This window comes from Peromyscus eremicus, chromosome 8a, assembly GCF_949786415.1.
Source record: "Peromyscus eremicus chromosome 8a, PerEre_H2_v1, whole genome shotgun sequence".
Classification (NCBI taxonomy): domain Eukaryota; kingdom Metazoa; phylum Chordata; class Mammalia; order Rodentia; family Cricetidae; genus Peromyscus; species Peromyscus eremicus.
This window is the reverse complement of record NC_081423.1, coordinates 42,885,677-42,909,942: the sequence shown is the minus strand read 5'-3', so window position 1 is coordinate 42,909,942 and position 24,266 is coordinate 42,885,677. Positions and strand designations below refer to the sequence as shown.

Sequence of the window (24,266 nt, the reverse complement as noted above, 5' to 3'; positions counted from 1 at the left end):
GGCAGAGGACTATTTTCTGGATAAAAGTAGGTCTTCAGGACCTACGAGTCCTAGAATGCAGAAATCAGTAGGTATTGCTGCTGAGTGATGAAATGAACATGTAACAGATGCCAGAAAGGGGCTGAAGAATAGAGTTCAGGTTTCCTCCTTCCCTTTCTTTCTCATTCAAAAAGAAATAGAACCAGCCAGAACGAGGCAAACGTTTGAGACAAGAATAGGTATAGCTAATGCTGTCACAGGCTAGTACCCTTTGCCCACCATACACCCAAACCTCTAATACCAAAACTATACTTGGCAGCAACACGAACCAAAAGAGGCACAAGGTATTCAAAGTGAAACCTGGACAAGGCAGAGTAAAGCTTGGTACACATAGAACATGAACACTGGTAGATCTGCAATCTTCAGGGCAAGAAGGGGAGGCATGTAGCATGTTCTAAGGAATATACACTACAGCATGGAAACACAGGAGAGAATAGAGTTCTCACATGTGGGCTTTAGGACCTACAGTCTCAGACAGAAGCTTCTCCCAATTGTATAAAACCAAACAGATGGAGTGAGATAAAAGGACTCTTGAGTAAGTGCAAAACTACAGGGCAGCTGAGGCTGCTCCCACCCAGTCAGGGCACAGCCACTAGAGAAGGCCCATAGTGGAGCCCAAGCCCATCCTGAGGGCTGAACCCTGTTGACAAAGACATCCATGCTGAGGATAGGCATGAGGGTGACCTGTGTGGCGGACCAGGCCAGCTCAACAGAAGAAAGGCCAGCAGAGGCAGCAAACAAGAATCACAGGGGACAAATGCAGTCAGCTGACAGTGGGCCAGAAGGAGGAAAGGAATTCATGTGGTGGTGGAGCTGGGCTCAGGCCTCAGGGAATGCCAATTAGCAAGGCCTCCATCTTACCTGGTCACATCTGGGGCAGATGCTGGGAGCACATGTTTCATAATGGTCTGGATCCAGTTCCGTCGTATGCCAGATGTCATGGCCGACAGGGTGAACTCACCCTCCTTGGTCTACACAAAAAATACTAACCATCAGTGGTCAGCCCACATGGAAAAGGGCCAGGCTAGGTGAATTTCCTAGGAGTGTTGTATATGACCTGTTTGAAACAGGCAGACTAATAGGGCCACACTCTGGGGGAGTGGTGAACTGGGTGTTTCCTAAACAAGGCAATACACAATCATTAGCGCCTATTACGCAGTAGCAGCAGCCTGCACACAGATTGATGATCACATGTGTCCCTCTCCTCAAGAAGCTCTGCTAGCCCTGGGGACAAGGACACAGATCTGGCTGGGAGTAGGGAGAGTGGTGGCCAGGCCCAACATTGTGCACTCTCAACATAGGTACACAGTGTGACAAAGCGACTGCCTGGGTCTCTACCTGCTCTGAAAGGGAACGAGATGCAATGATAGACAACATGTGGGCCACTGTGCTGTGACCCAACCTCTCCCTCATGGTAGGCTGTCACACACCTGGCTCACTTCTCTTCAGAGAATACAACCGTGGAGTAAACAGTAGCATGGGGCTCCATCCACATTCTTAGCTAGCCCATTCAACCCTTGATATAGGTGCTTCCAGGTTCTGGCCTCAGCTTTGCTGGTAAGCTTTCTTAGTCTCAGGGCTCCTTACCTAGCTCATGCTCTCAAAAGACCAATCACTGCCTCAAACCTGCTGGCTAGGATTGCAGAGGATCCATCCCTACTGTGCAGTCTCTGTCTGAGCAGCGTATATGAAACCCTCCAACACACCATGGGTTGCAGGAGCTCTCAGGTCCTACCTCATTCAAAGTTCCTCCCTGGCATCTTCAGCCCCTCCTTCCATACTTGCCAACCACACAACTACTACCTCTTGGTCTCCCTTCTAATTGCTCCTGTCCCTCATGCAAGTTCTGCCCTATATATCTTACTAACTAAGGCACATTCCTGGTGTCCACAACAGTCAGTGCTTTCCACACCTTGAGACAGTATTTGCCCAGACATACATTTGCTATTCTCAGGTTCTACCCATCACCTACCTTCTGCATTAGCACACTCTTCTGAACCCTCAGGGTAAGAAACCAGACCCACCACTGGCCTTGGCTAATGTGGGGAGAGAAGAGAGTTCTCAGACTGTGCAATCACTGCCTTGAAACATCTGCTAATCAAGATGAAGATGAGGGAAGAGCCAGGGCTCTCACTGGGAAAAAGGTTCATCTCAGCATTCAGACTCCAGGAATGCTCTATCTCCTTCAAAGGGAACAGGGACAGAACACGGCAGCTGGGCAGCAAGAAGCCAGGCCATGGGAACAGCTATGGCTCCTTCCCCAGATACCCAGTACGTGCAGTGGAGCCATGGTCAGTTGCCCAGGAACGGGTGCTAGACTCCTCCGAAGATCAAATCTACTGGCCAGGGGTGTGGACTGGTCCTAAGTTTGAATTGTCTGAACAACTGAACACAGCAATAAGTTGAGTTCTGATCCCCAAATCAAAAAGATCTTTTCCCCAGTGAGCCCACCAGAATTCCAGCCTTGAGCTAGAAGTCAAATCCTAGAGCCTATTCTACCTGTCATCGCTTCAAAGTGAGGGATTACAAAGGTTTGCTCCAATGGAGGGGCTGGCTTTGTCTTGCTCCAGAGACATGTCTTACAAGTCCAGAAATCTGAATGACTAGGACCCCCACGTGGTAGTGGTAGTGACAAGATGATATAAGGAGCAGACTCCTGCATCAGAGAGAACAAACGCCAACCATGAACCTGTGCTTAGAGACGGATACCAAATGTAACCCAGTGGACTGTAACAAATATGAAGCCTCACCGCAGAAGGCAAATGTCCCAGAAATTCTTTAACCTAATTCCAAGCAGCCCTTAATCTTTTACTCCCCATACTCTTCATCCTTCCAATGGTCCTATACTCCAACATTAAAAAGAAAAGAAAGAGAGCAATTTCTGTAGCAAAGATGTAGAAACCCATCTTTTTGTCCACATCACATATTAGGAATACAGGAAAGGCTGAATGCTTACCACACATGTTAAAACATAACCCTGTTGGTCAACTCCATCCACCCCCAGACTCACATGTATCTGAAAGCCATAGTTTCTCTGGACTGGATACTCGGTGACATCATAACAGGTGGACAAGTCAATTTCTCCATCTAGGTCAGCTGCCTGCAGAGAAAAATGAGAGGGTGTGAAGAGATTCAGGCAGAGAGGATGTTCAAGTGATCAAATTTCTGTGAGTGATGTTTTCCACTGAACGTGTTCATAGGACTAGATCTTGGCTGATTTTCCTACAACTCCCAGATCCAAGTCCCCTTCCTTGGGAGTATCTACTCCACCATTTCCCTGTGTATCTGGCCAAAGAAATTCCACACCAGTATCCCCTGAATGTCTGTCATTAAAATTTTTTCACATGCTTAAAAAGTAAGAAGACCCTCTGTGCTGGCTGGATTTCTGTCAGCTTGACATACACCAAGTCATCTGGAAGAGAGAATCTTAACTGAGGGATTTCCTCATCAGATTGCCTATAGGCAAGTTTGTGGGGTGTTTTCTTGACTGGTGTGGAAGGGCCTAGTCACTATGGGCATTTTTTTTTTTTTAAGATTTATTTATTATGTATACAGTGTTCTGCCTGCACGCCAGATGAGGGCGCCAGATCTCATTACAGATGGTTGTGAGCCACCATGTGGTTGCTGGGAATTGAACTCATGACCTCTGGAAGAACAGCCAGTGCTCTTAACCGCTGAGCCATCTCTCCAGCCCCCACTATGGGCATTTTGACCCTTGCAGGTGGTCCTGGGTGGTATAAGAAAAACAAGCTGAGTAAGCCAGAGAGAGCAAGCCAGTGAGCAGTGTTCTTCCAGCCTCTGCTTCAGTCCTACCTCCAGTTCCTGACTTGACTTTCCTTTGTGATGGACTATAGACTGTAAGATTAAATAAACCCTTTCCTCCCCAGACTGCTGGAGGTCATGATGCTTATTACAGCAGAAAGTAAACTAAAACATACTCTAAGAGTTTTGTGTATGTGGAGCTCACCTATTGATAGTTTCTGTATTAAAAATTGGAGATTTTAAACATTATTTATTCACTTAAGGAAAATTTTAATAAAAGCTGAGTGTGGTGATCCACATCTGCAGTTCGAGCACGTGGGAGGCTAAGGAGGAGTGCTATGAGTTTAAAGCTAGTTTGAGCTACATAGTAAATCCTTTTCATGTTAAAATTAAAATGATTAAAAAATCAAGGTATGATTAACAATCACCGGTTAGAGTGACAGTGTTTACATCTCTTACATGCCTGACTTGGAGACGATGGTAGGCTCTTCTCCATCTGCATTCAGTTTCCTATGTACTACTTCAGCTAACTAACATGAGTGAAGACAAAGTAGTCTAACACAGAGATGGAAGAGGAAGAATTCTCAAGGAACTAGCTGGTCTTCAGTGATGAATAGCCACGTCTCAAAGCTTAACTGCAATGTGGAATCTGCAGTCCTATCACTGAACGTTCTGTGCTGTTAACACTGAAATCCACAGTCCTACCCTTTGAGTATCTCTTTTGCCAGGCATGTTCTGTAACACTAAATATTGGTCACAGAAAACAGTAAGCTATGCATAGCTTTCAAAATGCTTGCTAAACCACTGCCTATTTCATCAGCAGAGCCTGAAGATAAAGAGAAGCTACTGAGGTTATGAATACAAACCTTCCAAAATTCTCACTTTCTTTTTTTGATACCAGGTCTCTGTTCACTGCCTAGGCTGGTCTCAAAACTCTTGGGTCATGTGACCTCCCTGCGTCAGCGTCTTGAGTGGCAGAGACTATAGATAGATATGCATCATTGTGCCTGGACTAGGTTTTCTTTGAAAAGATTTTTTTTTAAAGTATGTATGAATATTTTATCTGAATGCCTATATGGATACCATGGGTGAGGAGTGCTTTCCAGTAAGTGGTGTGGGATCCCTTGAAACTGTAGGTACAGGTAGTTGTGAACCCTTATGTGGTCCTCTGCAAGAGTAGCAAGTTCTCTTAACTGTGGACCCATCTCTCCAGCCCAACTGGTTTTTTCTTGAAAGCCCAAACTCTATTCATCATTGGCAACAAACTGTCCTTGAGGGAACAGATTCCTGGTTTATCTTCATGAAAATGCCTGCTAAACCCTCCAAACTGAGTGACCAGGGCTTATCCGGCAGCTGTTTCTTCACATGATATTCTACAAATAAGTGGCTAGTTCAGCTTGTAACTCAGTAATTGTACGGGTGTGCTTCCATAAGGCTTTGGCATGCTGCTGAGTGACTGACAGACATTTCCCTTTTAGGGAACAATAAAAAGGGGATAGCAAGGGACAACTGGTAAAGGTGCTTTCCACACAACCTGATGACTCAAGTTCCATACCCAGAAAACATTTAAAGGCAGTAGGAAAGAGTTGACTTCACAGTTATCCTCTGATGTCCACAAGAGAGCATGTGTGTACCCATGCCCTCCACACACACACACACACGTAATAATAAAAGTTAAAAAAGAATACTAAAGAGATGAGCATTCAAAGGCTGCCACTTAAAAATACCAAGCACACACCTTTAATCTGGTACTTGGGAGGCAGAGGCAGGTGGATCTCTGTGAATTCCAGGCCAGCCTGGTTTACAGAGAGAGTTCCAGGGCAGCCAGGACTACACACAGAGAAACCCTGTCTTGAACTCAGAACTTTTTGTTATTATTTTATTTTTAAAATAATAACAAAAAATTTAAAAAACCAAATATATGTATATATACCAAATATATATACATAACCATATAAATCAATCAAACAATCAATCAAGGACCTATTTTGTTGCTTTCAAACATCATTGACTGGAAAGCAATACAAGTCCATTGACTGTTGGTACAATCTGACTTTGGCCTATTGCCAAGGCATTGGTAGTTTTATTTAATTCTGCTTTTGTGTTGTCAGTGTTAACAGCAACACAGTTCTGTCAGCAGCATAGTTTTGACTCTCACAACACATTTCACTAAATGCTACTCTAGAGGATGGTACTTCAGCAAGGAAAGGTGCTTACGAGCAAGTCTGATGACTTGAATGCAAGCCCTGGAATCTACTTGGTATGAGAGGATTAACTCCTCCTACAATTTGACCTCTATACCCATGCTGCAGCACAAACAAAAACAAAGTTTTAAACCAGGCAGTGGTGGCGCACACCTTTAATTCCAGCACTCGGGAGGCAGACACAGGCCGATCTCAGAGTGTTTGAAGCCAGCCTGGTCTACAGAGTGAGTTCCAGGACAGCCAGGACCCATAGAGAAACCCTGTCTCGAAAAACTAAAACCAATCCAATCCAAACCAAAACACTCCCCTCCCAATCCATAGTTTTGAGTACTAGGTACCCCTTTGCTCCAAGCTCACCACTCACACAATCTGGACCTGCCTATCTGACCAACAGCTTTCCTCTTTAGGCCATGGAAGCTGATCTCAAGAATTTAAGTATGCAAACCAGCCCAAGAGATTCTTTTCCTGTTTCTATTATTCAAGCACGGAATGGGTGATTCTGAAGGACGCCAGATGGAATTAGCAGGGAGAAATCAGCACATAGATTTGTCAGGCTGTTCAAAAGAACTTTTGCTAAGTGAGGAAAAGAGCCCCTTCTGGTTGTTCCTCTAGGGGTGGTGGGTCATCAGATAAAGGTGCTTGCTGCTAAGTCCATCCCTAGGACCAACATGGCAGAAGGAGAGGACTGACTCCCTCAAGTTGTCCCATAGCCTCCACTTGGGTCCCATGGCACAGTGTTTTCCCCTATGCCCCAACACACACACACACACACACACACACACACACACACACACACACACACACACTGGTGTCCCACAGCACAGTGTTTTCCCTATGCCCCAACACACACACACACACACACACACACACACACACACACACACACACACACACAAATGATTTTTTAATGTAAGTTCCTCTACCACAAGGCAGAACAAGATCTAAGTTGATCTGTCCAGTGACTCAATTCATCACACAATCCTTTTGCTAAAAACCAAAGACAAAACAAAACTAGACCCGAGTTCACCCTGAGTACTAACTTCATTTTAATTTTTTTCTTAGATTTGAATGAGTATTTTGCATGCGTGTATGCCTGTGTATCACATGTGTGCCTGAAGCCCGTGAAGGTCAGAAGAGGGTATCAGATCCCTGGAACTGGAGTTACAGATGGTAGTGAGCCAGCCACTATGTGGGTGGTGGAAACCAAATCTAGGTCTGCTACAAAAACGCATTCTCTTAACAACTGAGCCACTGCTCCAGTCCCACTTCATTGTTCTTAAATGAATATAGAAAACAGAGTTGCCAAAAGCCACTGCACCAAAAACAAAACCAAACAACCCTCCCCCCCTAAAAAATAAAAAAAGGCATTCAAGGCTTCAGAGGATGACCTCAATGTCTGAGGTGTGAAACAGTCTTGCTGTCAAAGCTGGACCAATTGCATGCACTGTCCCATTAGATGGAGACCTCTTCACAGACAGATTTCAGCCCTGGACTTTTAGATACCGCTTTGCCTTGTTGCTCGCTCTCTCACCTCCTCAGCCACGGAATCCCTGTAGTATCTCAGGCTCTGATCAGCCAGGACAAACCAGTGTTTCTTCCACTAAAGGAGAGAAAAAGAAACATCCAACTACTCTGTAACATACCGGATGCCCCTCCTTGACCCCCGCGGAGTCTAGGCACTCTGGAGAGCACAGGTAAAGCAGGCAACAGATGACTGTTCTGGCAGGCAGCCATGCACTCATGACCTCAGGGAGGTCCTGGTTAAGACGCACTCCAGCAATGAGGCAGTGGAGAACTGTGGGCCTCGGCCAGCTCTGTGCCCCCGTGTGGTTGGTGAATGGTGGTTTTTTTTGTAGGCCTCCACCTAATTTCAGAGGCTGCAGACAGTTCTGCTGGGTCTATCACACAGAAAGGTGACTGTGAAAGGGTGCTCAGAGGCACAACCACTTGGCTGATAGACCAGATGTGTGAGCCCCACTGTGCCAGTAGGTACAAACTAACCTGCTAAAGTCCCAATCTTCACTCTGAGGAAGGGAACTCCAGTCTTCAGGCAAGGCCAAGGGCATTTGATATGGTGGGAGGAGAAAAGGGGGATGCTTTGGCACAGTCTCCAAAGGCAAAAAGGAGCGAAGATAGCAGAGTGGGTTTTTAAGGGCCTCTACGGCAAGGACATGCTCCAGGTCAAAGTGGGGCTTGCAAATAACTCTTCTTGTTTGGACTTGATATACAATTCTCAGGGCCTAATGGTGCCCCTAAAACTGAGCTGGTCTCTCCAACACCAAGGTTTTGCAGCCCTATGTGACTGCCCATATGCCTGCCTTGTATGGACACATAAGCCAGCCCATAGCCATACGCTGGCTGTTCTTGCCTCTGGGAAAACCTAGACTCTTTAAGAGAACTTTTATGAGCAATCATATCCAGGAGCTGGGACTGTAGGATGTCTGTAGGCCAAGGGCATGAATCAGGGCTCAAAGACCCTGCCAGGGACAAGAGAAGCTGGGACTTACATCTGCTCCCCAGTCCTCCAGGCTTCAGCACTTACACACACTCACCTGGCCATCCTCATACTGCTTGGTTAGCCAGCCTTTCTTGAAATTCAGTAGGTCAGGCTGAGGAAGAAAAAAGAACAGCTCAAGGGAAAGCATCGTGGGGTCCCCAGTGATGGACAAAATGTGTCCGACCGGGTTGTTTTTATCTAGATGAAGCAGCATCAGAAACAGTTTTTACCACCTACCAGATAAGCCTGCCCACTCTTTTGCCCCAGCATTCCTGCCCAGAGGCATATCTATCCCTGAGGAGGGAGCTCAGGGGTAAGGAGAGATAGCACAGCCTCATTTAACCTGAGCACAGGAACACAGGCTGCCTGGTTGCTCTGAGGTCTCTATTCCAGCTTATCCAGGGCTTGTTTGTGCGCATCCTGCCTTGGAGCACAGCACAGGACCCGATGGAGACTTCCCAGGCACTGAATGTACAGGGGACACCTCAGTAACAGCTGAGAGGGGAATCCAAAAGCTCCCGCTGAGGCTGCAGAAGGACTGAAGGCCAGACGCCTGAGAGGCAGACCATGTCTGTGGTGGAGAAAGTAGCAGCAGCAACCTTGTCCAGCTTTCAGGTTACTCTTCTACCAGGAGGAAGTTCATTCAGTCTTATTCCCTATCCAGGAAGGTAGGTCAGGGACCACAGCAGACCTGAGCGGGTGCTGGCTCTCCTTAGGAGCAGCCTGCATTCTGCTGGGGGCCGGCTCTCATCTGCTACATAGTACATCTGGAAGGCCAGGCCTCGAAGACCCCAGCTACCCCTTCTGTGGTCCCCAGCGCTCTCAGGTCTTCCACAGCTGTCCTGATCAGAAACTGGCTTTGATGTCTCTTACTACTCCAAGGACAGGGAGTGATCCAGAGAAATGACAACAATCAGGACAGGCATCCTGGGAGTTCCTGCTCCATTGTGGAGAGGCCACAGTAGACTCCTGCCTTGCCCCAACAGACCATGGTAGACGAGGCATCCCTCTGTGGAGCCTTGCTGTACCCATGCTTCACAAGACTTCCTTCTACAAGAATTGTTTGAAGTATCAACAGAAATGGAGACACTTTAGGCTGCCCCAGCACAGAGACCTGTACACAAGGAGATCCCTTTTCGCTGCGCAGAGTTGTTGCTGCTCCACGAGACTTGGGATGCAGGCCTGCTCACTGCCTCTCTGGTGCCCCTGATGAGCTGCGGATCTATGAAAGCCTCTTAAACCTTCAGCTGTGGTTGTCACTGCTGTTGTGCCTGCCTCGGGGAATGGTGGAGGCTGGTCCCTGTGGGTCTTTCCTCTCTGGGCCTCTGGTGGCTGCCAGAAGAGTGGCTAGCAGCTGAGTTGACAGAGAAACTGCTCTGTCTGGGGGATGAGAGCTGGTGAGTGTGCCATGTCTCCTGGGAGGCTGTAGACCGTTGAGGAACCGGGCCGAACTGTGTCTGCAGCTTCATTCCTGTACATACCCTCAGACGGGTCAAACTGTCATTACAACGTGGCTCCTGTTCCAAAGTGCCACAAAAACAAACACCAAAAGCAGGACAGCAGAAGTCAAGTTTGGGCTTTACACCTGCCCTGTCCCAGCAGCCTCCTGTGTACAGAGACCTTCATGTGCTACTCAGAGTGCCACACAGCCCCCAGTCCTGTGGGGCCCTGAGGGGAAGAAAGGTCAGTTTCCAATGGGTTGCAGACCAGTGGGTGGGACACGTCACAGGCATGAGGGTGGTACAGAGGGAAGACCGGTGTGGACATATAGACATAAATGGACAGCGGCCCAGAGCGGCCAGAAGCAGCAGTGGTAGTAGCACAGATCTCCAGAGAACTTGGCACGTGGCCTGGGCTCACCGTCATGGAGGATTCTGTGGACCTCCTGTCCAGTGACTTGGCTCTTCGGTGTGGAGACAGGGGACAAGCATCTGAGAGAGGAGCTGTGGGGGCTTCACTGGCAAAGTCCTGTGGCAGAGAGTAGCCACCCATCAGTATAGCCCAGAGCAGTCTGGGTAGGCATAGGGGCAACAAGGTGGGTAGTTCATCCCTCCTTGAGTGGGGCAGCGCTGTCTAGGCCCCACAGCAGGCTCTGGGATGACCCATGTCCTGGCATGCTTTGGTCAGTGGAGCAGCCTTTTCTGGTCAGCAGTGTCCTGGCCCTACCCAATTTTGCAGCTTCTCGGGTTACAGAAGAAGACAGCAGGCATTTCATGAGCAACAAAGAAACCGGAAAGAAGGACTTGGGTACAGCAGGCCACAGAGAAGCAGGTGGACAAGAGGCTGGAGGACTGGAGGAGTCTAGGAGGAGGGGACTGCTGTGGTCTGATGGACCTTGCGGGCCAAGCAGAGAATGAGGGTACAGCTTGCCACTCCAAAACCAAAAGAAGGAAAGAAGGTGTCATGTTCGGCTTTGTTCCCGGGTGGTCTCAGTGGGCAGAAACCGTGCTAGCAACTGGGATCTAAAACTCCCGAAGCATCCTGTGGCACAGAGGCTGATGCTGCAGGAGGGAGAGTTGTGGAAGACAGACTGGTGCTCAAGAGGCTAACTGGAGGAGAAGGAAGCGTGGAGGCCCAGAAGAAACGTGTCCCTGGTATGTATGGGACTCAGAGCGTGTAGGACAGTGTGTTCCCCAGACCCAAGCCATGCTGCCAAAGGCCCCACTTAGCCCCACACTGGAGCTCACCCGCTTTCTAGGGATGGCCCGTTTCTCACTGCGGCCCTGACGAGTGTCACTTGATGGAGTGGTCATAATCGGCACGTTGGTTTCCATGTGCTCTGCCTTTTCAATGTCCAAGGCCTCAAATTTCTCAATTACCTGGGACCTCCTACAAAAGAGGACACGAAGCTGCTAAACCAGTCTCCCTGTCCCCAGGTGGGCTGGGTCTCAAGTCCAGTGGGGTCGGTCCTGTAGTCAACTTGCACACCTGGCCTACCTCACTGGGCTCCAGTGCTAGCCTTCCTGCTGGCATGTGAGGCACCCTTCACAAAGTACTAATAGGACTTTGGGCAGGGATTCAGTCTATATGAGCTCCGTTTGTCCCCCACTCCGTGGTAGGGTGGAGCAGCAACAGAATCCTTCCACACTGGGCCTGCACTGGCCCTGCCCCAACACTGGACTCATACAGTTTGATACCTTGGGTAACCTCCCTGAGTCAGACATAATAAAGGTCAACCACCACCTCTGAACACATGGCACCCCACGTGGGGTGTTCAAAATTTAGCAAGATAAAGGCCCATGAATGAATAGTTTCTGCTAACATTAAAAGGAATCAAAATCAAAATCAAAACAAAACAAAGCAGTTGATTTCATGTGAAAGGCCAGCGGCCTGGTCAGGTGGTCTGCGGCTGAGACGACGGAGCTGAGATGGAAGCGAAGCGGGTGGAGGAGGCGCGAACGAACGCCACAGTGACACAGCAGAGGGTGGAGAGGGCAAGACCTGAAAGAAAACAAGGCTGGGAAATGAACGAACAGAAAAAGACTGCTTTTTCACATTCAAATCATGGTAAACAAAGTCATCTAAAGAATTAAAGCAGCAAAACCCCAAGGGAACGGCTGAAGAAAGAAAACCCATGATCACCCCATAGCCGGAGGAGTCACCTTGGTGGACTTTAGGCAGAAGGCTTGGGCTGCCTATCTGGGGTCTGGGAGCTGACTTCAACCTGATGGGAGGGCAATCCCTTCTCACCAAACCTGAGGCCTGATCTCCTAGGGACAATGAGGGCAGGCATGACATGTTCTGAACAAGTGCTGAAGAGCTAAGGGGACATGATAAAGGTTCCTCCCAGGAGACTAAAACCTCTAATAAGCAAGAGGAAGAATATGGCCTAGAACCCAGGTGCAAATCTACCTTAAGAGGCCTTTTCCTCAAGGGAGTCAAGAGGCCAAGGGCAGGCAGCCAGGGTTCTGGAGGGCTTCTGGGTGCTCTGCCTGCACGCTCAGCATTGTTAGAAGCCTGGTGAGGGTTAGCCTGCTGTGCCCAGACGCTGAGGTGAGGAGGCTGACTGGGAGAGCAGGAAGCTAAGCAGCTGCTGAAGTGCAGCCAAGGGGTCTTGCACAGCCAGACTGCTGCAGGAAGATCTGGCTACCATAGCTCTTGGGGCTACTGCTTCTTCTGGGACTGAGAGTACTGTATCTGCGTAGCGGACTTCAGGCCCCAGAATAGCAGGAGGCCTGTGCCAGGCCAGGCTGGCATACATGATATGGGTTTGTAGGGTTCCAAGCAGAGCAGTCAGCATGAAGAATAGGAGGCACTTGCTATAGCTGCTTGACATGGATGCCAAGAGCTGCTGTGACACCAGGCTTGGGCAACTTCCGTGTAACTAACTGGTTCTCTGTTGCTAAGCTGGTGTTTTGGAAGCAACAGAGATGTGACAGAAAGTGCCGCACTCAGGTGGAACTGATAGGTATAGATCTTGCAGGGGAAGGTGGAGGGGCCAGGGTTCCATGAGGGTGGGGCTTGTTTTCTGTTAGTCACTCACAGTGTTATAAGAGCCATAGCTTCCCCACACTTAGCAGACACGGGCCTAAGAACTGTCTAAGAACTCCTTCAAAGGCTCTGAAATCTGAAGAGCAAATTCTAAGCTCAGAGCTGCTGCTGCTCTCAGGCAGGGCTGCTTACCAGCTTACTAAGGTTTTCCAGAACTGACTTTGTGGTTCCAACTGCCTGGCTGTGTGGCAGGTCTGTCTCAGCTACCACTCAATGCAAAGAGGCTGACATCTTGTCACTCTAACCTATCAGGGACAAGGCTCCAGTCCAGCACCAGGTGGATTACTTGGGCCTCAGAGAACAGTCCTCAAAGAGCAACACCAACCAGCAAGATCATTCAGAGAGGGATAGTTACAGGGTTAATGTGCAGAAGTAGTCCGGGCACCACCACCAGCTGAAACCCATTCCCACAGTGGCAAAGAACATGCAGGAATAAAGCCTTGAGACTGCATCTATCTCTGGCAGGTAGGCAAGAATGCATTCAAAATTAACTTCTCTGACAAGTGGCCTAGCCAAGCAGGTGTGCAAAATGTTAACTCTGGCCTGGCACTAACTTTAAGGTATAGCCGACCCCATTTTGGAACCACCAGATCACATCCTGCCCACTAGCCAGTGCAAACCCTCCCCTGCCCATCCTGCAAGCTTCCGTAATTGTTAGCAAGACTTTTTACCTCTGTTATCCTAAATGCTTAAAAGGACATCATGAGCTCTGGTCTTGGGTCCTGTCATGGGATAGGACTTCCTGCTAAAGGCCCACCATTTGCTATTATTCATCATGAAGGATGGGAAGTCACCCAATTTTGGAGCCTCAAGTTTTCACATCCATGAATCAAAAGTAATAGGTGTCTTATTGGGCCACTATTGGACTGTGAAGATAGTTAATTATATGGAATGCCAGGGAGCCATGTAGCACTCAGTGCCCACTCTCTACTTGAGGGTCCATAAGCTGGGTTGGGTGTCAGAAGGGGACAAGAGAAACAAAGTCCTCCCCAGTCTCATCCTACTCCTAACCTTGACTGACCTTCAGCCTGCACTCGGAAGTTCTGGAGCTGCCTTTCTGAACAGAGAACCTCTGTGCAAACCTGAGGAAAGCCTCCCTCTCCTGGGGGCAGCAATGGACCTCTAGAAATCTGTCTGGTGTTAGGCAAGAAACCTGGCATGAACACAAAACCCAGCTCACAGATGTGGCTGAGAATTTAGGGGTGGATGGAGTGGGCACAGGGAGAATGTTCCCTGGTCCTCAAGCTCCAAGCTGGGGACAGCAGGGCAGGAGAAGAACAGGCAGGAGCCTTATCTTTGCAGCAGGAAGTGCTGCGTCTCTGTCACTGGTGGGAAGCCACATCAGCAAAGCCCAGAGGGCAAGAGTGGACTTGGGACACCTGGAAGAGTTTCAGGCTGCCTTCTGTGTCCTTGTGGGAAGACCTGTGCTGTCCTCTCACTCCTGCCAGCATAAGGAGGGCCTGGTCCCCACCTGCAGCTCTGGGAGTCTTCTCAGGGAACAGAAGCAGGCCAAGAAGAGTAAGACTCAGCCACACAGGGCCTGATCTGGGAAGCACCAACCTAGAGCAGCTAGCCCGCAGGCACTTAGTCCTGTATCTGGTGCCAAGAGCTGAGAACTGGTGCCACAGTCCAAGGCCCAGAGAAAGAAAGTGCTCCATACACTGAACAGAAATCATGTTCCTGAGGTACACTTGTGTGAGTGTTATATATGTACGAGTACATGAATTTAGCCCTCTAACGTCCTCCTTACCTCCGCTCGTTGCCAAACAGACGGGCCACCTCTTCCCTGCCAGGGCTCCGGGCCCGAGTCCTACGCTCCAACCGCCTTCTCTCCACCTGAAAGGCTTCTCGATGGCTGATCCGGATGGCCTTAGGGACGTCGGCCAGGGCGGCATACTGCCTGCTGGCTTTAAAGGCAAAGGTGCTCCCCAGTATCTCTGATCCCCACCCCCCAGCACTGCTGGAGTCCATGTGGTTGGGTGGCCTGCTGGCCTCACCGAGGCTGTCAGGGCAGATGCTGTAGACCATGCGGCTTAGGGCTGGAAGACCTGGGGAATGAAGGGGGTGGCCGAGTTCCTGTGAAGGCGATCCAGGACAACCATACCTGCTGTGTGGGGTGCTGGGGCTGGGTGGGGACAGTGGTGGGGGCAGCTGCTCCTCAGCCCTCAGGTCCTGCTTGGCCTTCTCCAGGGAGAAGTAGCCGCTCTCTACCCGTACTTTCCGACCACCATCCACACGGTCCCCACTCATGGTGCTTTCATCTGGAAGAGAAGAGGAAGCTTGCTCAGACTGCTGCTAGTTCTGTCATGAAAACGTTCCAAAAGCCCACACATGATCAACTAGGAGCTGTCTCAACACCCTCCACCTTTACAATCCACAGCTATGAACTGGGGTAGAGGTGGAAGGAGGGCACTGTAGGCAGAAACGGATTATCCATCTGTGTTGCCTCTCCTCCCTACCCTCTCCTCCTACCCTCTCCTCCCTACCCTCTCCTCCTACCTTCTCCTCCCACCCTCTCCTCCCACCTTTTCCTCCTACCCTCTCCTCCAGTCTGGTCACTTGCAGTCAGACTCGCAAGTAGACCTTCTGCATCCAGTTCTGGTGGGGAAGCAGGACTCCATCCTAACCAATGGTTTCTTACCAGACCACAGGAAGAAACCAACAAGCAAGACACCTTTCAGGCTCTCAGTATATTTTCGAGGCAGGGAGGAGGGCTTTGGTGGGCATGAGATGGAGCACAAGGGTTTTAAATGTGCATTCCTGTGTACGCTGAAGAACTCATATGGAGGGAGGCCGAGATGAAAGATACTAAGTGGAGAGGGCACAGTGATGTCAATGGCTTCCTCCCTGGCCCTTCTTCCTAGCCAGGGGCTGAACAAGATGATAATGATGAGGAGAGGGGCCAGTACTGCCCTAACTGCTAGCTCTCTAAAGACAGGAGGCACCTAACCTAGTGGGTTCTAAGAGCTAATGTAGTTGGGACTGTAGTACAGGAACAGAGGCCTCCTCTCAGAGGCAGAGCAGTGTCTGAAGTTCTGAGGCCAACAGAGCAGGTGTCACACCTTTTCCCTTCATAGGTGGGGTAGAGAAGCCAAGCTGAAGCTCACAGGCCAGGAACCCAGTCATGCCAGGCCAGTGCTGCCCAGAACTGATATGCAGAGGGAAGAAAAGTTCAGGACTCCTGTATCACATCCCAGTGTCATTCCTGTCCACTGGAAGGAAGCCCACTCCAGCAGTACCAGATAGCTCACCACAACAAGGAGGTTCGCAGGCTGGTCAGCTTCTACTCACCTTCTTTGCTTTCTAGCCCTGCTTCCCGTGGGGTACAAGCAGCAGGAGGCAGGCTTTGGCTGGGACTCTGAACTGGACTCAGGCTGTTCCCATCAGGCTGGTCTTTGGCTCTCATTTCCTCCTGCCAGAGTGTGGACTTGGTGGTAGGGACTTTCTCAGCACTGGGAATACTGCTACTGCTGCTACCACTGCCACCGCTGCCACTGCTGCTCGTGACAGCCATCTTAGCAGGGCCAGGCTCCTGGGGAGACAGCAACGAGGGGCAGCAGCATGTGAGCATATAGCCCAAGCTAGCTCATAGGTCCTGCTGCTATGTTACAAGGAACACAAGGCTAGTAAAACAGTGTTGGGGGATGGGAAGCCATTCTTTCTTGATTGTTCTCTGTGGCCCCATAGTGCCTTGTCCAAGGGACCTTGCAGAGCCATGTCACCAAGCTCTCTTTGTATATTGTCAAACAGTGCTTAGAACAGCAGCCCAGTTATTAAGGGTGAGTCTACAGGTGATTTACAGTCTGTCATTCCTATATTCACAGGTACTTGAGACATAAACAAAGCGAGCCAGGGCAAGCAAAAGAGGAGACTATTCTTCTGAGCTAGGCCCACTGCTATCAAGAACACTTGGGTCAATGCAGACAGCAGAGTCCACAGCACCCTGTGGTCTTACCTACTCTTCAGCTTAAATGGAATACCAGGGATGATGTGAAAGAGCTACTGAAATAAGACAAAAGCTAAGGCCTCAACAGTTGTTTATTCACATTAGAAATCCAATCCCGTGGCTGGGTGGTGGTGGCGCATGCCTTTAATCCTGGCACTCGGGAGGCAGAGGCAGGCCGATCTCTTGAATTAAATAAAGCTCAGCCTGGTCTACAGAGAGTTCCTGGACAGCCAGGACTACACATAGAAACCCTGTCTTGGAAAAATAAAACAACAAAAACCCAAACAAAACAAAACAATCCTGTCTCATGATGATGATTAGTGAAGGTGGAGCCTTTAGGATATTTAAGTCATTCCTCACGAATGGAATCAGTACCCTATAAAAGAGGCCCAGGCGATCTCCTTTGCTCCTTCCACCATGTGAGAGAGAACTAGGAAGTGGGCCTTCATCAGACACCACATCTGCTGGCACCTTAGCCTTGCACTTCCTAGTCTCCAGAATTCTGAGAAAAGACAATGTCTATTGTTTCAGCACTTCAGTCTGTAAAACTTTGTGAATATCATCAGGAATCATGTGAGACACACAACATCCCACTCCAACCTGCACACCCACACCTGTCACATGCACACTGTGTTCTCATGCACAAGTTGTTCCTTATTGGTACTCCAAGTCATTCCCCAGTTTTCCTAGGGCACACAAGCAATATGGCCCTGAGGAAAAAGGGTTCGTGGGGCAGGCTAAACTCAGTAGACACAGAAATCCAGTTTCTAAGTAATCAGAGAGTTGGACTCTTTAGAGGCTGAGCCCAGATGAGGACAGGATGGGAACCCCAGCCATCCTGCAGGACCCACTCTTGTCCTATGCCCAACCATTCACTCTGCTGAGGGGTCTGCCAAGAGGATGGTTTCAGTCAATTACTATCTTGCCACGAAGAGGTGGTGATATATAAATATCCACCTCCCACTGCCATCTGGTCTCATGCCAGAGAATTAGGCCTGACCCATACCTCTGAACCAAAAGGAACTTGTTCTTTCTCCTTTATAACAATACTCTGTCTTCTAGAGGATGGGTAAAGCTCCCCCATCCTTGGGCAAGATCCTTTTGTTAGGTCTCAAACCCTGGGACAAATGGCTGAGGTACCTATTTAACATATCAAAGGGGATCTGGCTTCCAGGTTCTCCCACATCCCTCAGTCCCTACCAGTTACAGGGCATGGCTGGCACACCCCACCCCTACGTTAAACTTCCTCAGCCCAGGGGCTAGGTGGCCCTTCTCCCAGAAGCTCTTCCCTATCCAATCCAGCCATTTTGGTTATCGGCCCCTTCTGTACCTTTAACTGCTGCACCCTGTCCTCATTGTTCCCGCCATGGCCCAACTCAGTCTGCTCATGTCCACTCTGGATTCTCCCAGATGTCTCTGCCTCTGGCTGTGCTCTCCCATGTATCTATAATAATCTTTCCTCTGCCATACCTAGGAGCCATGTCCTTTCCTTTTTATTTCTTTATTTTTTCATTCACTTTTTCTTCCACGCGGAAGGATGGGAAATCTAATTGGGGGGTGTGGCCACAAAGGGAGTAGAGGCCCACACTGCACAGAGCTGGCCTGGGTCAGCAAAGGGTGCAGGCACCTAGGTTCACTGCACTTATCTTAGACAGCCAGCTGCCATGTTCATGCTGTTCACACTGTGATGAACCCTGGCTCCTATCATAGGCACTCAGAAGGGCTTCTAGAGCCAAGGAAAAAGGGAGCAAGCTCCCTCTTGAAGGGTACCATTCTCTACTTCTTTGGCATGAAAATGGAACAGGGCCACAGTGAGGAGGACGGGTCCTGCCTCAAAATACAGAGCAGCAGAGACCCTACAGAAACCAAGAATCCTAGGGAAGGACAGGGAATGCTCAACATATCAACATAGAGCAAGGGCATCGCCCAGGTCTCTGTCAAGGGCTTGGGGGGGGGGGGGGCCCTGGCAGAGAAGAGAGCCACTCTCCCAAGGTCCATGTGGGCAACAGACCTGGGGAGAGCTGGGGGACTCTTGTTTCCCTCTACTCTAGGCCTTCTCTTTTAGGGGCATATGTATGATGGCCATCATCTCTTCCATCTAAGTTTCTTCAGGATCAAGCTGAATTTAGCTGGACCTGGCAGAAACCAAGGCTTCTAGTCCTCAGTGGTCTAAACTGAAACTCTTCTAGGCTTGTGGAGGGAGAAAGGTGGAAACAGAGCTTCATGCTCATCTACAGAACCATAAGGGCCACATAAATGTCTCTAGCAGCAGGCTATGTATGTGTATGTGGAGTGTACCCAGAGACTTCAATCCAAATGCAGTCCTTGTCTCTCTCCTGAGACCAACCAGAGGTCAGCTGTGGGGAAGGAGAGAGGCAGTGCCCTAACACTGGTAGAAGAGGCTGGGAACTTGGTGTCCTGGTTCTGAGGCATATCCTTAGGGAAGGGGGGGACTTCCCTGTTCTGGGATCATAGGGCTCTTTCTACTTGCTAGAGAGTTGGAGCCTGGCCACAGGGCAGCATCATTTGGAAGGGACAAAGTCATGGAGGAGGGGACACATCCAAATTTCTAGCCTGACCCAGGCTGTCTCCTGTACATAGGGAGTTACCTTATTTGGAGGCAGAAGCTCTGTGCTGCAGTGTTTCCAAGGCATCACCATAGAAACAAGGCGTAACCCTAACCACTGTTATTCAGCCAGGACTTTTCCCCCTCAAACCAGGCAGCTTGGGGGATTTGAGCATTAACTGCTGCTCCCTAGCAGAAGGCTCTACTTTCAGTTTCCCGGAAACTGATTGCATGTTTTCATTTCTCTGATTACATGTTTTAATGACTTCTAGTTAGGGGGGCATTGCTCTCCAGGGAAGGCTGGCTTAGGTGCCTTTTGGGCGTCCTTGGTAAGTATGAGATGCAGGATGGATGCTGGTCAACGGAAGGTAGGCCTGGGCTGCACCCTCCTAGAAGGAGAAACTGTCCACAGCAGTCCTAGGGATGTGGGGACCCAGACCAGCAGCCTCTGCCTGTCTCACTTCTGAAGCCCAGGGAGCCAGAGTAGCCAGCAAAGACTGCCTGGCCCAGGGCTGCCTCTCTTTGCTTCCACAGGACTCAGGCTTTATGACACCCAGAAGACCTATCTTGCTCATTCTTAGGACTAGCTTGATTTATCCAATGTAGGCCAGAACCCTGGTGAGGGCAACATTTGGTAGAGAGGGAAAAGATGAACCCTAAGTACTATAACCACCCTAGCAAATGGCCTTTGCTGGAAATTCAGAATGGTGATTTCACCCTTCCAGAGCTCAAGGGTGTGGTGAACACAGTGAGAAAGGAGGCAGAGCCCTTCTGCCAATGAGCCTTGAATACTGGCTAGTAGGAGGGAGGGAATGAGGGAGGGGGGAGGGAGGAGGGAGGGAGGGAAGGACAGGGCCTGCTGAGGCTCTCCCAGCCACCTAGCTCTGATCACAGGAGTCAAGGCAGGCCCTCCAGGTCTCACCTTCCCTGCTGCTTAGCCTGCTGTCTGCAGGGCCACTGCTTTCCTTGGGCTGTGGCAGAAGAACAGATCTCTCTGCCCTTCCCAGAGGCTGACAGGACAGGCAGGGGAAGGGACACATGCAATTTGCCTGCTGGCCTGAACCTTCCTGAAGACAGTCCAGGGCATTCTAGCAGGCTATTCTGCTCAGTGACTCAAAGAGGATGATATGTGGCCTGTGGCTCCTAGAGTGCAGGCAGGAGGGAGGAGGCAGCATGCAAGCTGTGACCACCTGAGCCCTGGCTAGACCTTCCCCACCCTCTTGCCCTCACTTCTTCCCAGGCCCAGCTCCACTAGGGGACATGCCAACCAGCCTACCTGTGGAGTGGGTGGCTCTACTTTCCGTTTCTTCTTCTGGTTCTGCTTGTTGGTTCTGGGATACACCATGAGCATCTCTAGCCACCTGGGAAGAAGGGAGGAGAAATAGCAGCACCATGTAAATCCCTGGCTTTCAGGATCCATGACTCCAGGCCTTACTGGGGTGGCAGAGACCTCAATCCCATAGGTGCCCTTTCTGGTCAGACACTGAGCAGGTTACCCCAGACGAAGAGTACAGCAGCCAGGAAAAGCACAGGCTGTATCAGGACTGGGCTAGACAATGACCCTTCCACGGCCACCATGGGCTCAGAGCAAGAAGATTTCTCTATTCTGACAAAGAGGCAGGGTCCACCAAAGGCACTATGGCATGCAGGGACATCACTGTCCCATTCCTGACCCTATTCTCAGGACCTAGTCTCAACTTTAAAACCTCTTCCCAGACTTGGATTTAACAAGTGCACAGCCAGACCATGGCAGATAATTAGGGCTATTGGGGCAGACACTGGCCTAAAGAAGAAAACTGGGAGTTGTATCAGCAAAGTTTCCATGGTGGGTCACCTCAGGACCCACCTCAGGCTAACCAATCAGACCACTACTCACACAGGAAATGTGCCAGGCATCCCAGGGCTGGACAAGGCCACACAGGTGCCAAGGCTCCTTCATCAAAGCTTGCATTTTAGAAAGCCATTCTGGGCCAGCAACAGAAAGCACGGAGAGAGAAAGAGCTGTGGGCAAAGGTTAGGACCCCAGATCTGGTACTGCCACTACCTAACCAGAGCTCTGGGTACCCTAGCCCCTTGGAGCACATCTCATTTCCGAGACCAGTGGCTAGATGAGAGCATGTTCAGAATTGCAGAAGGACTGTAACATAAAGGATAAGAGGGCTTGCTTCTGAAATCTGGCCTCAGCCATGACCAAGTGGGGTACAGCAGCCAGCCTTCTGTCTAGACAAGCAGTAACTGTAAGAACCACAAGAGAGACAAGGCTCCAAACTTCACAAAACACAAGGGCCCATGCTGGGTCCAGGCCTAGGCAGTGATGGCAGTGGCCACATTCCTATCAGTACCCCTGGAGCAAGAGAAGGCTCCTTGAGGTGCTTCTATAATTTGGGTTTGCTGCAGGAAGGGAAGACAAGCATCCCATTGCTTTTTGGAGCAGTCTTAGGAGCCGGTAGCTAGGGAAGCCAAGTTTTGTACAGGGAACTACACTTGCTACACACAGGACTACTTAGCCCATCTCAATCCATGCCCAGGGATGCACAAATTGCTAAGAGCACAACCAAAGGCCTACTCTCTCATAGCCATTGGGGTCCTGTAGGTCACTTCTCCATGGCCCCAAAGAAAGGAAGGAGTTACATCTGGAAGATTAGCAGATGGGCAGGCTTCCCAGTGCATGGAGTCCCTATCCTCCTGCTCCATCCTTTTTTCCAGGAAGACTGGGTCTTGGAACCACTCCGTGTCAGTTGATATTTCTGTCAGATACTTGAGGATTCGTGCCGAAGGGAGTGACTCCTACAACTTCGCTAGAATCCTAGGTTAAAATTACCTTTTCCACCAGGGTCCCCAGGTATGTGGGGCATATGGCAAAGGTTGTAGAACCTCCAAAGTGCTCAAAGCCCCCTATGTTCAATCCATTGTCAACACCAAGGAGCCTTGACAGGGTGGAGTCATCAAGAGGAGCAGGACTGCTCAGCTACTCAGCTACCTAGGAACTTGGGAAGTTTTTAAGGAAGGGAAGCCTAGGACTTTCGGTCACTGCTAATGGCCCGAGTTAGTGTTGTCAGGGCTGAGTCATAATGGAGCAGGTCTACATTCCTATTTCTCCCTTCTTCCTCCCACTTAAAACAACAAACCAAGGTCTTGCTATGTAGCTCAGACTGTTGGGCTGTTCTGGAACTCCTGACCCTCTTCTTGCCTTAGTATCCCAAATGCTGGAATTGCAGGTGTGTGTTGCCATACCTAGCTACATGTGACTTTGTCAAGGAAGTCCAGTGGGACGTATCCAACATATTCAGAGGTGTTGGAAATGTTAAGAACAAGAATCCAGTGAAGAGATGGGAATCAGTTAGTGGACATGAAGTTGGTGGGTACCAAGTTTCTCCAGCTCCAGAGGGCAGAACTAGGTCAGTGAGAATGAGTGGGCCGAGCTGATGGCAGGGCAAGGAGGAAAGGATGCTAGCCTTTGGGTGAGCCAGAGAACAAAAATGAGCCCCGAGCAATCCTCTGGAAAAGGAAGTCACTCCCAGCAAGAAGGAACTGGAGAATGAACCACCCACTTCCTTCAGCCAATCTGAGAGGAAAGGCAGGGAGGAAGGTTGGGTAGATGGTAGATGTCCCTGCTCTCCCCCATCCAGTTTGGTGAAAGTATCTTCTTAGGAACTGGTTTTGATGTAACCAGAGCATGTAGGCCAATGGGACTTGGAATACACAGATGAAGAGCCACAATAGCCTTGGAGAGGGCACCAAGATTAGAGGAGACAGAAAGTGAGGGCAAAGCACTTGTTCCTGGAACATTTGTGCCATGCCTGACTTCTATGGGTACCAAAGATCCCAGCATGTGTGCAAGGCTAAAGAAGCAGCTCCTGGGTCAGAAGAGGGGTTTCAGGAATGAGTGGAGAGAAAGAGCTTCAGGTGGCTTGTTGTAACTAGGGCCATGCCACTGACCTACCACATAAGCCGTAGATCCCCGGGAGTACTAGCCCGCATACAGGACTTTGAAGCCACATGCCGCTGGTATCTTGGTCAGTTAATGATCATCAATAATCATGTTTATCATGGTATCAATAACCAATAACCTAGCAGGCCCCCCGTGGTACATGCTGACAGAAGAGACAACAGAGGAGTAACCAAGGAGAGGTGGCTCAGAGTGGAGCCAGGACCCCAAGGTAGTTGTCAAAGTGATCAGTCAGTCAGACGCTAAATATCAACTCTCTGAACCACATGGCATCAGTGACCCAGTTCCAGATACTCCCAGCTTGTCCCGAGGACCTCAGACTCCCTTTTCAATGCCAAAAGCCACTCAGGCCTTCCGTAGATCCAAGACTGGGAGGTGAGGTTCCCCAAGACGACTCATTTGGGACAGGTGTTCTGGATCAGGCCAGGTAGCACCAGGTGCAGTCAGAAGTACAGAGGGTTGCTCACACCTGACTGCTCCCCTGCTCCCAACCCTCAGATTCCTTGACATAGACCACAGGTTCATTAGAAGCCCTTGAAATCCTTAAATCTGATGTTCTGGGTTAAACTCAGGAAGACACACAAAGCACTTCTCCATACTGTCCCCAGAAGCTTGAAAAGGGGAATTCTTAGTCATCCAGTCCTGGCTGGCTTCCTAAACAGCTTCACTAGAGATACAACTGATGCTAGAGGAAGGCAATGCTCCCAGTGCCCTTGTACTTGCTTAAACCAGAGGGCTTCATGTCCTCTACCCTGTGCTGCAGCCTGTTCCCTTTGACCCCAAATTGATTTCTTCCAAAGCCGTGACACACC

The 24,266-nt window shown here is 49.8% G+C and overlaps 1 protein-coding gene across 3 annotated transcripts in view; it reads right to left on the bottom strand.

The window, feature by feature from the left end:
• The window catches only part of Mprip (myosin phosphatase Rho interacting protein), a 119,310-nt gene that overhangs the window by 28,269 nt on the left and 66,775 nt on the right, over positions 1–24,266 (bottom strand). For 2 of the 3 annotated variants that reach the window (XM_059270785.1, XM_059270784.1), the window contains exons 5-13: positions 20,782–20,866; positions 16,285–16,525; positions 15,098–15,254; positions 11,190–11,331; positions 10,363–10,470; positions 8,558–8,614; positions 7,537–7,605; positions 3,050–3,139; positions 901–1,010 (exon numbers count right to left, since the gene is read on the bottom strand). In XM_059270785.1, coding sequence (XP_059126768.1) covers positions 901–1,010; positions 3,050–3,139; positions 7,537–7,605; positions 8,558–8,614; positions 10,363–10,470; positions 11,190–11,331; positions 15,098–15,254; positions 16,285–16,525; positions 20,782–20,866 — 1,059 coding nt within the window. Of the gene's footprint in view, positions 1–900; positions 1,011–3,049; positions 3,140–7,536; positions 7,606–8,557; positions 8,615–10,362; positions 10,471–11,189; positions 11,332–14,743; positions 15,255–16,284; positions 16,526–20,781; positions 20,867–24,266 lie in introns of all 3 variants that reach the window. The other variant, XM_059270786.1, reaches the window with a different exon arrangement.